This window comes from Peromyscus eremicus, chromosome 4 (assembly GCF_949786415.1).
Source record: "Peromyscus eremicus chromosome 4, PerEre_H2_v1, whole genome shotgun sequence".
In the NCBI taxonomy this organism is placed as follows: Eukaryota; Metazoa; Chordata; class Mammalia; order Rodentia; family Cricetidae; genus Peromyscus; species Peromyscus eremicus.
This window is the reverse complement of record NC_081419.1, coordinates 15,093,958-15,109,713: the sequence shown is the minus strand read 5'-3', so window position 1 is coordinate 15,109,713 and position 15,756 is coordinate 15,093,958. Positions and strand designations below refer to the sequence as shown.

At 44.6% G+C, this 15,756-nt stretch overlaps 1 protein-coding gene across 1 annotated transcript; it reads right to left on the bottom strand.

The window, feature by feature from the left end:
- Positions 1-12,598: 12,598 nt before the first annotated feature.
- On the bottom strand, positions 12,599-13,795 carry LOC131908035 (protein B-Myc). Its single transcript, XM_059259110.1, has one exon. The coding sequence runs from the start codon at positions 13,717-13,719 to the stop codon at positions 13,132-13,134; it is 588 nt and encodes a 195-aa protein (XP_059115093.1). The 5' UTR covers positions 13,720-13,795; the 3' UTR covers positions 12,599-13,131.
- Positions 13,796-15,756: the final 1,961 nt, after the last annotated feature.

Genomic DNA, 15,756 nt, shown 5'->3' with positions numbered 1-15,756 from the left:
GGACCTGCCAGATATTTACAGAACATTTCACCCAAACACAAAATAATATACCTCTTTCTCAGCATCTCATGAAATTTGCTCCAAAATTGGTCATATACTCGGTCACAAAGCAAGTCTCAACAGATACAAGAAAATAGAAATAATGCCCTGCATCCTATATGACAACCATGGATTAAAGCTGGATATCAACAACAACAAAAACAACAGAAATCTTCCAAACTCATGGAAAATGGACAACTCTCTACTGAATGAAAAATGGGTCAAGAAAGAAATTAAAGACTTTCTAGAATTGAATGAAAAGAATAAACAACATACCCAATTTATGGGACGCAATGAAGGATGTTCTAAGAGGCAAGTTCATAGCACTAAGTGCCTACATTAAAAACAAAAACAAAACAAAAAAAATAGCGAGATCTCATACCAGCAACTTAACAGCATGCCTAAAAGCTCTAGAATAGTGGTTCTTAACCTGTGCATTTCAAACCCTTTGAAGGTCAAATGACCCTTCACAGCTGTGGTGATATATTGTGTCCCCCAAAATATGGGTGTGCACCCTAATAAAGCTTATCTGAGGATCAGAGAAAAAAGCCAGCAACTATATTAAACATAGAAGTCAGGCAATGGTAGCACAACCTTTAATTCTAGCATTCAGGAGGCAGAGATCCATCCAGATCTCTGTGAGTTCAAGGCCACACTGGGAACAGAGCCAGGTATGGTAGCACATGCCTTGAATTCCAACACTAGTTAAACCATAAAGGTCTGGAGGTCTGTACAGACGGACAGGAAGTGACATAGCTGGGCAGGAAGAGGAAGTGATGTAGCTAGGTGGAGAGAGGAAGTGAGATGGCTGGGACAGAAAGGGATATAGGTGTGGGTATACAGAAAGTAGGTCTCTTTGGAAGCTGAGGAGTCGGTAAGGTGAGGTTGGCTGTGGCTTCTATTCCTCTGATCTCTTGATTTTCACCCCAGTATCTGGCTCTGAGTTTTTAGTGATAAGACCGTTTAATTCATATTACACACAGGGGTCACCTAAGACTATCAGAACACACCAATATTTGTATTATGATTCATAACAGTAGCAAAATTACAGATATGAAGTAGCAACAAAAATAATTTTGTAGTTGGGGGTCACCACAGCATGAGGAACTACATTGAAGGGTCGCAGCATTAGGAAGGTTGAGAACCACTACTCTAGAACAAAAAGAAGAAATCACACCCGAAAGGAATGGACTGTGAAATATAAACAAACTCAGAACTGAAATCAATAAAACAGAAACAAACAAACAACAACAAAAATACAAAGAACCAGTGAAACAAAGAGTTGGCTCTTTGTGAAAATAAGTATGATTGACAAACCCTTACCAAAATTAACTAAAAAGCAAAGAGAGAATATCCAAATTAACAAACTTAGAAATGGAAAGGGGGACATAACAACAGACACCACGGAAATCCAGAGAATCATAAGGACATACTTTTAAAATTTGTACTCTACTAAATTAGAAAATCTAAATTACCAAAGTTAAATCAAGATCAGATAAGCAATTTAAACAGACCTATAATCCTAAGTGAAATAGAAGCAGTTATTAAAAGTCTCCCAACCATACTGGGAGGTAGCACACACCTTTAATCCCAACATTGGAGAGGCAGATGGATCTCTGTGAGTTCAAGGTCAGCCTGGTCTACAGAACAAGTTCCTAGACAGCCAAGGCTACACAGAGAAACCCTGTCTCAAAAAAAAAAAAAAGTCTCCAAATCAAAAAAAAAAAAAAGTGCAGGGCCAGATGGTTTTAGGGTAGAATTCTACTAGACTTTCAAAGAAGAGTTAATGCCAATACTTCCCTAATTATTCCACAAAATAGAAACAAAGAAACATTGCCAATTCATTTTATGAGGCCAAGATTACCCTGATACCCAAACCACATAAACATCCAACAAGAAAGAGAATTACAGACTGATTTCTCATGAATTAGATACAAAAACATTCAATAAAATACTTGCAAGCCAAATCCAAAAACACGTCAAAAGATCATCCACCATGATTGAGTAGGCTTCATTCCAGAGATGCAGGATGGTTCAACATATGTAAATCTACCAAATAAACAAATTGAAAGACAGAAATCACATGATCATCTCATTAGATGCAGAAAAAGCCTTTGACAAAATTCAACATCCCTTCATGATAAAAGTCCTGGGGAGCTTAGAGATATAAGGCACATACCTCAACATAATAAAGGCAGTTTACAGCAAGTCCAACTTAAATGGAGAGAAACTCAAAGCAATTCTACTAAAATCAGGAACAAGACAAGGCTGTCCACTCTCCCCATATCTATTCAACAGAGTGCTTGAAGTCTTAACTAGAACAATAAGACAAAGGAGATCAAAGAAATACAAATTGAAAAGGAAAAAGTCAAAGTATATTTATTTGCAGATGGTATGATAGTATGTATAAGTGACCTGAAAAATTCCACCAGTGAACTCCTACAGCTGAGAAACATTTTCAGCAATGTATCTGAATACAAAATTAACTCACAAAAATCTTTAGTCCTGCTATACACAAATGACAATCCATCTGAGAAAGAAACCAGGGAAACAACACCTTTCACAATTCCCCAAATAATGTAAAATAGCTTGGGATAACTGTAACTAAGCAGTGAAAGACTTGTATGATAAAAACTTTAAGTAGCTGAAGAAAGAAATTGAAGAAGACATCAGAAGATGGAAAGATCTCCCATGCTCATGGATCAGTAGGATCAACATAGTAAAAATGGCCATCCTACCAAAAACAATCTACAGATTCAACACAATCCCCATCAAAATTCCAACACAATTCTTCATAGAACTTGAAAGGACAATTCTCAGCTTCATATGGAAACACACACACACACACACACACACACACACACACACACACACACACACAAATAGCTAAAACTATCCTGAATAATAAAAGAACTATTGGAAGTGTCAGATCCCCAATTTCAGCTTGTACTACAATGCTATAGTAATAAAAACCGCATGGTATTGGCATAAAAACAGACATGTTGATCAATCAAATTAAAAACCCAGACATTAACCCACATGCCTATGGGCACCTGATACTTTTTATAAAGAGACCAGAAATACACACTGGGAAAAAGTATTTTCAACTAATGGTGCTAGTCTAACTGGACATTGATATGTAGAAGACTCTAAATAGATCCATATCTATCACCCTGCACAAAACTCAGCTACAGATGGATCAAAGATCTCAACATAAAACCAGATACACCGAACCTGATAGAAGAGAAAGTGGGGAATAGCCTTGAACTCATTGGCACAGGAAAAGACTTTCTGATCAAGACACCATTAACATAGGAACTAAGATCAACAATTAATATAATGGGACCTCATGAAACTGAAAAGCTACTATATAGCAAAGGATACTGTCAATCAGACAAAGAGGCAGCCCACAGAATAGGAAAAGATTTTCACTGCCTCCACATCTGATAAAGGGCTAATATACAAAATAAAAAAAAAAACTAGGTATCAAGAAAACAAAACCCAATTTAAAAATATTTAAACAGAATTCTCAATAGAGGAAATTCAAATGGCTGAGAAACATGTAAAAATGTTCAACATCCTTAGCCATCAGGGAATTCAAATCAAAACTACTTTGAGATTTCATCTTATACCTGTCAAAATGACTAAGATCAACAAAACAAGACAACTCATGCTGTCAAGGATGTGAAGCAAGGGAACACTCATCCATTGCTGGTGGGAGTACAAAAGTGCAAACTTGTACAGCCACTGTGGAAGTCAGTGTGGTGGTTCCTCAGGAAGATGGGAATTGATCTACCTCAAGATCCAGATAGACTACTCTCAGGCATATACCCAAAAGATGCTGTATCCTAACACAGAGACACTTGATGCTCTCTTTATCATAGCCAGAAAATGGAAACAACCTAAATGTCTCTCAACAGAAGAATAGATAAAGAAAATATGGTACATTTACACAAAGGAAGATTAATCAGCTGTTTAAAAAAATGACATCATGCAATTTGCAGGCAAATGGATGGAACTAGAAAAATCATCCTGAGTGAGGTATCTCAGAACCCAAAGGACAAATATATGTACTTACATTTATATGTGGGTATTAGCTGTGAAGTCAATGATAACCAAGCTACAATTCACAGAACCACAGATGGCAGGTATTAGAACAAGGGGCTGGAGGGAACAGACAGATCTCATTAGGAAGGGGAAATAGAAAGATAATTATACATTGGGGATTGGAATGGAAGGATCAAGTGGGAAAGGGTGAGGAGAGGAGGTTGTAGAAGGGGAGACATGGAGAGACAGCTAAAACTAAGTGGCATTTGAGGGATAGTATGGAAACCTAACACAGTAAAGAAATTTCATAAAATATATACATATATGAAGGTAGTCTAAATTAAATCACCAAATAATGGGGAGACAGAGTCCCAACTGGCCATCTCTTGTAACCAAACAAAGATTTCCAGTATGGGATTGGATCACATCTCAACTTTCCAGTGTCAGGTACTCTGCCTGTTATCAAAAGAGTAATATAAACTCCAAGCCAGCCCCAAACCCTTCATCTACAATGCTGTACTGCCTATAAGATGTGCTAGAGCAATGATGGCCCAAAGCTTGTGGGCATAACCAACCAATAGCTGCTTTGCCTTAAAGCTCACTCCACAAGATGGAACCCACACCCTACACTGCTTGGATGACCAAGAACCTGAGACTAGATTGCCCAGGGGCCTAGGGTAAAACCAAGTAATACTGGTCTAAAAGAAAGTGGGGGGCTGGAGAGATGGCTCAGAGGTTAAGAGCACTGGCTGTTCTTCCAGAGGTCCTAAGTTCAATTCCCAGCAACCACATGGTGGCTCACAATCATCTACAATGAGATCTGGCGCCCTCTTCTGGCCTGCAGACAGAATACTCACTGTATACATAATAAATAAATCTTTTTTAAAAAAAAGTGGGAAAACGTAGTAATAAAATGATTCTTAATGATATTCTGTTATACTCATAGGTCAGTGTCTTAGCCATCATCAGAGAAGCTTCCTCCTGCGGCAGATGGGAACAAACATAGAGACCCACAGCCAGACATTAAGCAGAGAGTGAGAGACCTTGGAACAATCAGTCCTAAACGGGATGTCTCCATTAAACCTCTCTCCTCGGAGCTCAGAGAACCCTGAGAAAGAGGAGGTAGAAAGAGTAAAGAGCCAAGGGGATGGAGGACACAAGGAGAACAAGGCCCTCTAAATCAACCTGAGCAAGACTCATATGAATTCAGAGACTGAAGCAGCATGCACAGGCCTGCACAGGTCTGCACCTGGTCCTCTATGTAGATACTATGGCTTCCAGTTCAGTGTTTTTATGGGAGTCCTGAGTGTATGGATGAGTGGGTATGTGATTCTTGTGCCTTCTCTTGGGCCCTTTTCCTTCTGTTTGTTTGTCTTGTCCAACTTCGATGTGACAGTTTTTATTTTATCATATTTTATTTTGTTATACTTTTTAAAAAAGGAATTAATTAATTAATGAAAACCTAGCCACTGGGCAAAAGGTTAACAACTGAACTGTCACTTATACCTGCTGGAAGAGGGAAAATCAGTTTTCTCCAGCAGAGTGACACTGGGTATGTCAGTCAACCACTCCAGGACAGGCCTCATGTTCAGGAGTAGTTGACTAACATACAATGGGCTCCACAGTTTTGTGTGTGTGCTTTTATTTAGTTACAGTTTAGTGTTTGGGGTTTTTTGTTTGTTTGTTTTGTTTTTCTTTTTGAGTGTGGTTTTATTTTGTTTTCTGATTTTGTTGTTGTATTGGGTTTTTGTTTTGTTTTGTTTGTTTTTTTGAGACAGGGTTTCTCTGTGTAGCTTTGCGCCTTTTCCTGGATCTCACTCTGTAGACCAGGCTGGCCTCGAACTCACAGAGATCCACCTGCCTCTGCCTCCCGAGTGCTGGGATTAAAGGCGTGTGCCACCACCGCCTGGCTGTATTGGGTTTTTGATTGCTTTTTGGAAAAGAACTTAAAGTTTGGTGGGTAGGGAGAGGGAGAGGACCTGGAAAGACTTGGAGAAGGGAAGAATATGATCAAAATATATTTAAATTTAAAATTTGTTTTAAATAATAAAAATTAAAAAATAAATGAGTTGTAATACATAAATATATATGTACATATATACATATATATTCCTGTCTGCCCTGTAATGAATGCATAATTTTATTCTATAACAACAAATCATCACAAAAAAATTCCATCACATAGGCCTGGCATGTTGGCACACACTTTTAATCCCAGCACTCAAGAGGAAGAGGCAGGTGGATTCCTGTGAATTTGAGACCAGCCTGGTCTGCAGATCGAGTTCCCAGCCAAGGATACATAGTGAGAGATTGTCTCAAAAATAACAAAATAAGAACAGAAATATGTCTGCTCATCTGACAATAGGCTGTAGAGGTTGGATGGATCTGTGTGTTGGCAGGAAGCTGGGATGATGTCCCCGGAGACCTGGGCCTCTCTCTCAGAGCCCAAGGCTGGAGGACAGCCAATAAAGACACACACAGATCACGAAGATCTCTCCAGGAGAGCTGGGTGGTGGTGGCACACACCTTTAATTCCAGCACTCAGGAGGTAGAGGCAGGCAGGTTTCTGAGTTTGAGGCCACCCTGATCTATAAGGGCTACACAGAGAAACCTTGTGCTCAGAAAAAGAAAAAAAAATATCTTCAGGGAAGGACATATGCTGAATAGCTGACTGGTGGCCCATTAAATCCTGTGACCCAGTGACATGTGGCTGTGAGCTCATTTAGACAAGGAGACCTGGCAACCATGAATAGGGATTTCAAATGAGACCATGGAGGGTCAGAGTGGCCGAAATCCACTGACAAAGGTGCTGTGGGATGGTCTGTATGTCAAATCTGTTGCTCTGATTGGTCAACAAAAACACTGATTGGCCAGTGGCCAGGCAGGAAGTATAGGCAGGACTAACAGAGAGGAGAATTGAGAGAACAGGAAGGTGAGAGGAAACACTGCCAGCCGCCGCCATGACAAGCAGCATGTGAAGATGCCGGTAAGCCACGAGCCAAGATATAGATTAATGGAAATGGATTAATTTAAGATATAAGAACAGTTAGCAAGAAGCCTGCCATGGCCATACAGTTTGTAAGCAATATAAGTCTCTGTGTTTACTTGGTTGGGTCTGAGCGGCTGTGGGACTGGCGGGTGACAAAGATTTTTCCTGACTGTGGGCCAGGCAGGAAAACTCTAGCTACACAAAGGTCCTTGTCGAAGTCAGACTGAGGGACCTTTGGGGTTGAGGATGGGCCCAGTGAAGACAAACACAGAACTGGGACAAGAAAAAGGCTGTGAAGTGCAGGGAACTGTCAATCATCCAGGAGTCTACCCAGAACCTAGGGCAGTGTGGCTCTGGCCTAGTCTCCACACTCAGTCTCCATGGCTGAGGGGAACAGAAGTGAGGTGCTGAAGACCTGGTTGGAGGTGGTTGGTTACAGCAGCCCAGGCAGCTCCTGCCAGAGCTCTGAGGAAGAGAAGACCAGGAAGGGGAGGGCATGGAGAGTGTATCTAGAAGGACACCTCAGGAACCAGGCTGTCAAAAAGCTGGATCCTACAGGACACCCAGGGGCTTGCCAGGTGTCCTGGACACAACTCAGAAGGACCTGGTTCTGTTTGCCAAGTTCTCTATAGACTCTGCAAGGGGCTGTTTAGAATGCAGCTGAGTAAGGAGCCAGTACCACCTCCCCACCCCCACCCCCACCCCCCTGCCAGCCCCAGGAGTAGCTGAAGGCTACCTGGGAACAGAGTCACTGGAGATGAAGCGTCTGTTCTTCAGCATCAGCCTCTGCCTTGTTTCCCAGGATTCCTTAGCACCTGGCTGGAAGGCTGGAATCTGTGCAGGGAGACCAGGGTTCTGGGTTCAGGGGACATCTCAGTCTGACCCTTACCTCTCTCTGCCAAAAAGAGTAGAAAGATTTGGAATCAAAGGATCCCACCACATGTTCTCAGGCCTCCTCGGGCCCAGAGGTGAAGGCTGAGAGAGTGAACTAGGCAAGGGCTCTGGTACCGTGAGAGTGAGCAGATTTCCACCATGTGAGGCTCCTACACGGTGAGAAGGGGACAGCCAACATTAAGTGACAGTTGGTGGGGAACATATGCCACAGGGAGGGTACACAGACATTAGGAAGGGAGGAAATTCACCCCTCTGTTTCCCAGGGATTGGTTCATGAAGGCCATTGTAAGAAATGGTGAGTTCCCAGTAGGGGAAATCTCCCCTGTGTAACTATCTTGGTACTAGGAGGTGGTGACATTCAGGCTCAGGGGTCAAAGCCATATTTTGGAAGGAATTTTGCTATTTTAAGCTCCTCTATAAACAGTAATAGGTAAAACATCAGGCTCTCAATGTCATTAAGGAAAATGAAGGTGTGACCACAGAGTCATAATCATCTCCATCCCATGTTGCTCAGTAATGGATGCATGGATGGGTGGGTATGCAGTCAGAGGTGGATAGGAGGATGGGTGAGTGAATGAGAGAGTGACTAGTGGGTGAATGGTAGATAATGAATGAACCAATAATGAGTGAATGGATGAGAAGAGTGGGTGTATAGTTAGATGGATGGATGTCAGTCATCCCTCCTGAGATTCCCAGGCTCTTTTTCTCCTTGTTACCTGACTCCTACCGCTTACAGTTTCACACGGGGACAGCTTCTAATCTGCCATTTTGCACTCTGAATAATTTTTTTTTTACGAGACAGGGTTTCTCTGTGTAGCTTTGCACCTTTCCTGGAACTCATTCTGTAGCCCAGGCTGGCCTCGAACTCACAGAGATTCACCTGCCTCTGCCTCCGAGTGCTGGGATTAAAGGCGTTGCACCACCACCACCCAGCATCTGAATAATTTTTTAAACAATGGGATTGCAGCAAGGCTGAAACACAAAACACAGACAGAGATAGACAGAAAACATTTGCTTCGCTTCTGACTGATACTAAGGAATGTAGACAGGATGGCAGAAATAGCACATTGCAGCTTTACTGTCTCCCAAATCAGACTGAACTGGGTAACGATGGAAGAATGATGACGTTCCAGAGTTTATTGCTAAGTAACCAGCTGTCAAAATTCCTATCACTTCAGTAACTGGCCAGGATTTGCACATGACTCTATGGTGAGGCCAGGCTCAAAGGGGACAGACCATCTCTGCCATGATTTTGGGTAGTTGGCTCATGTCAAGGGCTCTCAGGGCTTCACCCTATGTGTCTGGAGCCTCTGAAGGTGAACTGCCCCTCTCCATAGTGCTTAGTAATCCTCGATCTGTGAGATGCATCAGGAACTTGGGGGACAGCTTCTTTTTCTCCTGTGATGCAAACACAAGACCACAAGCTGACTGTCATAGGAGATCCTGCACCATTGATGTCGATGACATCCTCCTCAAGACTGACACAGTTCAGGAGGCTGCATGAACAGTTCTCTCCTGCAGGAGGAGGGAGCAGAAGGAAGAAAGGGGGCGTGCAGAGAGCACCTAGCCGTTTGAAGTCCATGGAGTTCAGTGATACAGTTCAGCAAAAACACTGGCCAGAGGCTGCGCACTGGGACATCTGCTGAGGAAGGAGCTCTGAGCCCGGGAGTGACTCTGCACTTCTGATCTCCCTGGCTCTGCTTTCACTCTCTGAACTCTGGGCCCCCCCTTTCAAGAAGAGATAGCAAGAGAGACCTAGTCTCACTTCTCTGCGCTGCTCTGATTGCCCTTGAAGCTCCGCGGCTGTTCTGTACATCACAGTAAGGCGCTTCCATGGATCTCTTCTGCAGCTTCCTCTATTGCCCACACCCTGGCCACTCTGTGCTGTGAATGTGGTGTGGGGTGACTAAGCTCCCAGAAGCCCCCTTATTAAGGTGAGGGAGCGTCCAGCACCCCCTGAAAGGAATCTCAGGTTTCAACCCACAACTGCTAGGTGACTCTGGGCTCCAATAGCTTGTGTCCTTTGCTCATTCTGTAGAATCTGCCAGATATATTCTATGAAGTCATTCATAAATATCACCCTTTCCTGCCTCTAGGTAGAACCTGTAGTAATACCAAGGTCATTCCTCTCCCGTGGGCAACGTGTTCTCTATTCTCCATTTACCCACTCCTCTCCTCATCTCTCCCTCTTCCCCCTCCCCTTCTTTCTCCCTCTCCCATAAAAAAGGAGACAGTGAGGCGAGCCCAAGCAACGGTCTGTTTCTGGACTGTGGATGATGGGATGGGCTGCCTTTAGGCTCCTACCTCCAGGATTTCTCCACCATGGCGGCTTGTGCACTCTCAGATTGTGAACCGAAATAAACGTTTTCTCCTGAAGCTGCCTCAGTCTGGGTATTTTATCACAGAAACAGAAAAAGGAACTAAAACACAGGCTAACCCAAGGCAACCAACACGAAGGTGGCCCTGGGGTTTCAGAACCTCCATTCCGAGCACTGAAGCTTCACCAATCCTTCTCAGTCATCACCTGAGGCCTCTGCCAGGTGGTGAAGGCCTCAAGATACAGAGCTATGAGAGCAGTGAGCCAGACTGGGCTGTGGAAAGACAGGGGGACACCTTTGTGCAACATCTCTGCCCGGGAGAGCTCCCGGAAACTACATTCTCTTGAGAAGTTCAAAGATGGCTGGAGAGTACCACCCGATACCAAGAACTGAAGGACGGTGGGACAAGTCTTGGCTGTCAAAGCTCAGACAGGTGATGAAATTCAGAGGGCCTCTCAGCAGCCCAGATGTTTGTGTCCACCTACCCTGCATGTGTTGAGAACTACCTCAAGGAGATGGGGTTAGGAGGGCGGCCTTTCAGAGGGGCAGGCCTCACAGGCAGAATTGGTGGTTTTAAACCAGCAGAGGGGACCAGGGTTCTTCCCTTCCACCATGTAAGCATACAGTGGTTCACAGCCATCTGAGAACCAGGAAGTGGGCCCTCAGCAAAAGTCAAACCTGCCAGCTCCTTGATCTTGGCTCCCAGGCTCTGAAACTGTGAAATCAATGTCTGTTTATAGCCTCATGGCCTGTTATTTTGTTCTCATGGCCAAGTCCACCTCTGAGGAAGTTCTCGAAGAGGGCCCGGCTGACTGCCCTTAGCCAGAGGTTCACAGGGCACAAGACCAGGAACGTAGCAGACTGGAACTAATTACTAATGGGCAATGTGGAAAAAGTTCACAAAAGGCTCAATGGCACCTACTGTAGCTCTTCAACGTGGTCAAAACCTAAGCCAGAGACTTCCAGATGGATGGAGGCTGAGAAGGTGACTTCATGGGCCCTGGTGGAGGAGAAGAGTTGGGATAAGAAAAATAAACAAATAAAATTAATATATATATGTAAATGTATTATGTGTGCATATATAGAGAGGTGGGGAGAGAGATACTATTACAAAGACATTCATAAAAGCAGAGACAGGACAGCTGGGAATTATGTAGAAACAGGAAGATAAACACATCAAAAGGAAGAAAGCCAAACACAGCTCCAGCACTGTGGCCCCTGGAGGGAGGAGTCAGAGCCCCAGCCCAAGAGAAGCCAGACAGCCCTGGTGCAAAGAGCCACAGGACAAGGCCACAGCTCACACAAGCCTCAAATCCAGCTGCTGATCTTGTGGAGACAGTCACTTTTCTAGCCAGGTGGGTCGGCTATGGAGAGCAGTGTCCCAGTTCTGAGGGCTGTGGCCGGGAGCCACCTGAGAGGGAACCTGTTAAGTAAACCTGATCTACCTTGGAGGCCAAGAACAGGGAACCATCACAATTCAGGGGTCCAAATTTAACCTGCTACACAGCTCGGGGTGAGAGCTTGGGAGGCAGCTATGGAGAGTGGGCGGCTGGTACTGAGAAGTCAAAAGGTCCAACAGGCAGGAAGCTGGGCCCAGGCAGTGAAGTGCATGGAACAGGGACCCTGGCTGCCTGGAGCTGACCTGATCAACTGAGAGTACTCTGGAGTTTGACAGCACTGAGCCTGGGGCCAGCAGGTGTATCAGCACCTAGCCTTGAGTGTCCCTCTGTGGACTCTGAGACCCCTGACGTCCAGTGGCCATAGTCTGCCTCCCAGCTGCAGCCTCCAGTTTAGTGGGCTTTGAAAGTAGGAGGACAGGTCCACCCACACAGATGTCAGCACCGTGGTCACTCGCCCCACTCCCAACACACCTGGAGACACTCCCCACCCCTCGGCTAGACCTTTAGCTGCTCCTGGGTGAAGGAATTGAGGAACTTCAGGCTGGTAAGAAGGTGAGAGGGCCTGCCCAGCACACAGACTGCAAAGCCCAGTGTGGCCAGCAGAGGCCCTCGGTAGGCTGAAGTGAAGATGGCCTGGTGTTTATTTGTCCCACTCAGGGTCAGCACCAGCCTAAATGGTGGGAGACAAGAGTCCACAGGCTCAGCTGACCCCACACACCCCACACACCTGGCCGTCTCCAAATTCACAGGACCCAGAAAGAAGACACCCCATACTTTGGTGTTTTTTTCCTTGCCTCCCGTGATTCACCTTTTTTCTTTTTCTGTACTTCAATAGAAATACCTTTATTTCATTTTGAAAATTCTGTTCATAGTTTTAAACCCCTTGGTCTATTTATTTAATTTGTTTACGCATTTGTTTCATTATTGGGCAATCTTTCGTCTTTTTCTCTTTTGTTCATTTTATTTTTCCTTTTCAGTCCCATAAATTTCCTCTTTTTTACTACTAGCATACTTTTAATTTTCTGTATTTACTGTAGCTTCTTGGTTTGTTAGTTTATTTATTTGCTTATTTATTGGATTTCATAAGGCTTTTTTTTTTTTTTAGCGTGGGCTCAGTATATTTGCCAATTATTTTGTTTTCCTTAAAACAATAGAAACGAATCTACTTTTAAAAGGAAAATATACTTTTATACTTCATATCTTAACATCTGGTACAACTGATAAAACGTTTTATTGACGTTATTTACATTTTAAGGGTCCAGTTGACATTGGAAAATTGATAAACTTTAAGATATTCTTACTAAACAAATACAAATCTGTTAAGGGGAGTGAGGAAGGATGGCAAGCTTTAAAAAAGAAAAGGGGGAGGGGGGTCTTTTATGCCCGGAATTTGAGGCCGATAACATGGCTGAAGCTTACAGTCCCAAGGCCCAGTGCTGTGCGCTCAGGTATTGCAGGTGCAGTCTGGAGGCGTAGCAGGATCAGTGTCGGCGGCCGGGCTCGCGCTGGCGCCTTCTTTGCGCACAGCCTGGTAGGGGTCCAGCTTGGAGACCAGCTTGGCGGAGGCCGAGAAGCCATTCCACATACAGTCCTGCAGGATGATGTTCTTCACGAAGGTCTCGTCGTCCGGGTCGCAGACGTAGCTGTGCTTCACGGCGTCTCCTCCAGGCAGCTCGGGCACCATCTCCAGCAGGTCTGCGGTGAAGAAGCTATCATCGTCCTGTTCCCTGGGGTTGAAAGACGCGGCGACCGCCTCGCTGGGAGCCGAGTAGAGGCCGGCGTGGCCCGGGGACGGGCGCGGCGTGGGCAGCAGCTCGAATTTCTTCCAGATGTCCTCACTGGGCGCGGGCGGCTGCGGCGGCTGCTGGTGCACGTCCTCCTCCTCATCGTCGCACATGAAGTATGGCTGCACCAAGTCGTAGTCCAGGTCCCGGTTGCCGTTGGCGAGGCTCACGTGGAGGGGCATGGTCGCGGCTGTGCGTCTGAGGGCCACACCGAGGGGAGCAGAGCTGGTGCGTGGTGCGGTGCGCATCAGCCCTGAACCACTCCCCTTCCCCGGTCCTCACTTCCTACTATCCCGACAGTCCCTTCACCAGGCCTTAGTCTGGGTCTGGAGCAGAGGGAGGAGGCGACTGCTAGTCGCCAGACGCCACGCTCAAAGTATCGCGCCACCTTATGGAGAGAGGTTAGAGGCGCCACGTCGTGCACGTACAGGATGGATTTTCATGCAGGCATGTAACCTACTTCCAGCAAATTCTCACTCATTCCCTGCTGTTTTGTAGTCCTCCACCACCCTTAGTCCTCTTTGTTCGCCCAGTTTCTCTTCTACTTTCATGTCATCTGTAACAGGTATGATTTTATGTATCTATAAAATCTGGAACCCATGAATGAGAAACAAATGTATTTGTCTCTCCGAAACTGACTTAATATGATAATTTCCAATTGCATCCACTTCCTGCAAATGACGTACATTGCTCTTATTTATGACTGAAAATATTCCGTTTCCATTTATAAACCACATCTTTGTTGCTCTGTTGATGAGCACCTTGGTTCTATAACAGCTGCTGTGAAAACTTCTGCAATAAACGCATGTACAAGGATCTCCGTGGAATACTAGCTTGGTGTCTTTTTTAAGGGTTTTCTTAAAGACATACTATTTTTTATATTTACTTATGATCTTATGTCAGATCCCCTGGAACTGGAGTTATAACACTGTGAGCCTCTATGTGAGTGCTGGGAACCAAGTCCAGGTCTGCAAGAGGTCCTAAATGCACAGCCAATTCTCCAGCACCACCCCACACATCTGTAATGTGTACACAATGCTTGCACTATAAATGGCATCTGTGCTGGGCGGCAGTGGGGCACGCCTTTAATCCCAGCACTCGAGGAGGCAGAGGCAGGTGGATCTCTATGAGTTCAAGGCCAGCCTGGGCTACAGAGTGAGTTCCAGGAAAGGCGCAAAGCTACACAAAAACAAAAACAAAATTTACATATATGTGTATGTATGTATATATATATGTATATATATATAAACTACTTTATGATTGAATGTTACATAATGTCAGGTAGGCAAAGCAGCTTATGCATTGGAAGGTTGAGACAGGGGGATTACTGTAAATTCAGTTTGGCTGGGCTACATAGTGAGTTCCAGGATATCCTGGCCTACAAAGTGAGAACCTTTCTCAAGCAAACAAGAAAATCCATAATGCAGAATTCCTAAAATCAAAAGATCTAATTTTATTTTCTCTTTTCTTTCCTTATTTTATACCAACATTTTAGAAAGGAAAAATAAATGACGTAAAGACCACTGATAAGACAAACAGGATTTCTGGCTTCTAGACAATATCATCTTATAGCTATTTGAGGTCTGCATTAAAGATCAAAATGAGTTACAGAAGTTTTGCACACATACAAAAGGCTTGAGGAATAAATACTTTTTGTGTATACATGTTCCTGTGTGTGTGTGTGTGTGTGTGTTCGAACACGTGTAAGCCAGAAGTCAGTCTTAGGTGTTCTTTCTCAGGATGCCACCCCACCCACAACGTCACTTTGAGACAAGTTCACTGTGGCGGATGAGGCAGGCGAGGCTGGCCAGTGAGCTTGAGCGATCCTGTCTTCACCATCCGGGGCTGGGATCACAAACTCGTCTCCATGGCTTTTTTAACATGGATTCGGGAGCTCGAACCCGGGTCCTTACACTTGCAGAGCAAACACCTGGCTGGCTGGCCGTTCTCCCTAACACCTTATAAAGACAAAACCACTCGAGGGGCTGGAGAATTTTGTTTGTTTGTTTGTTTGGTTTGGTTTGGTTTGGGTTTTTTTTGTTTTGTTTTGTTTTCTGTTTTGGTTTTTCGAGACAGGGTTTCTCTGTGTAGCTTTGCGCCTTTCCTGGAACTCACTTGGTAGTCCAGGCTGGCCTCGAACTCACAGAGATCCGCCTGCCTCTGCCTCCCGAGTGCTGGGATTAAAGGCGTGTGCCACCACCGCCCGGCCTTAATTTTTTATTACATTTTATTATGTACTTATTTTCTGTGCATGAATTTGTGTGTGTGTGTGTGTGTGTGTGTGT

What these genes read in the sequence shown, in the direction of transcription:
- LOC131908035 (XM_059259110.1), bottom strand. Translation starts at nt 13,719, where the DNA reads ATGCGCACCGCACCACGCACCAGCTCTGCTCCCCTCGGTGTGGCCCTC.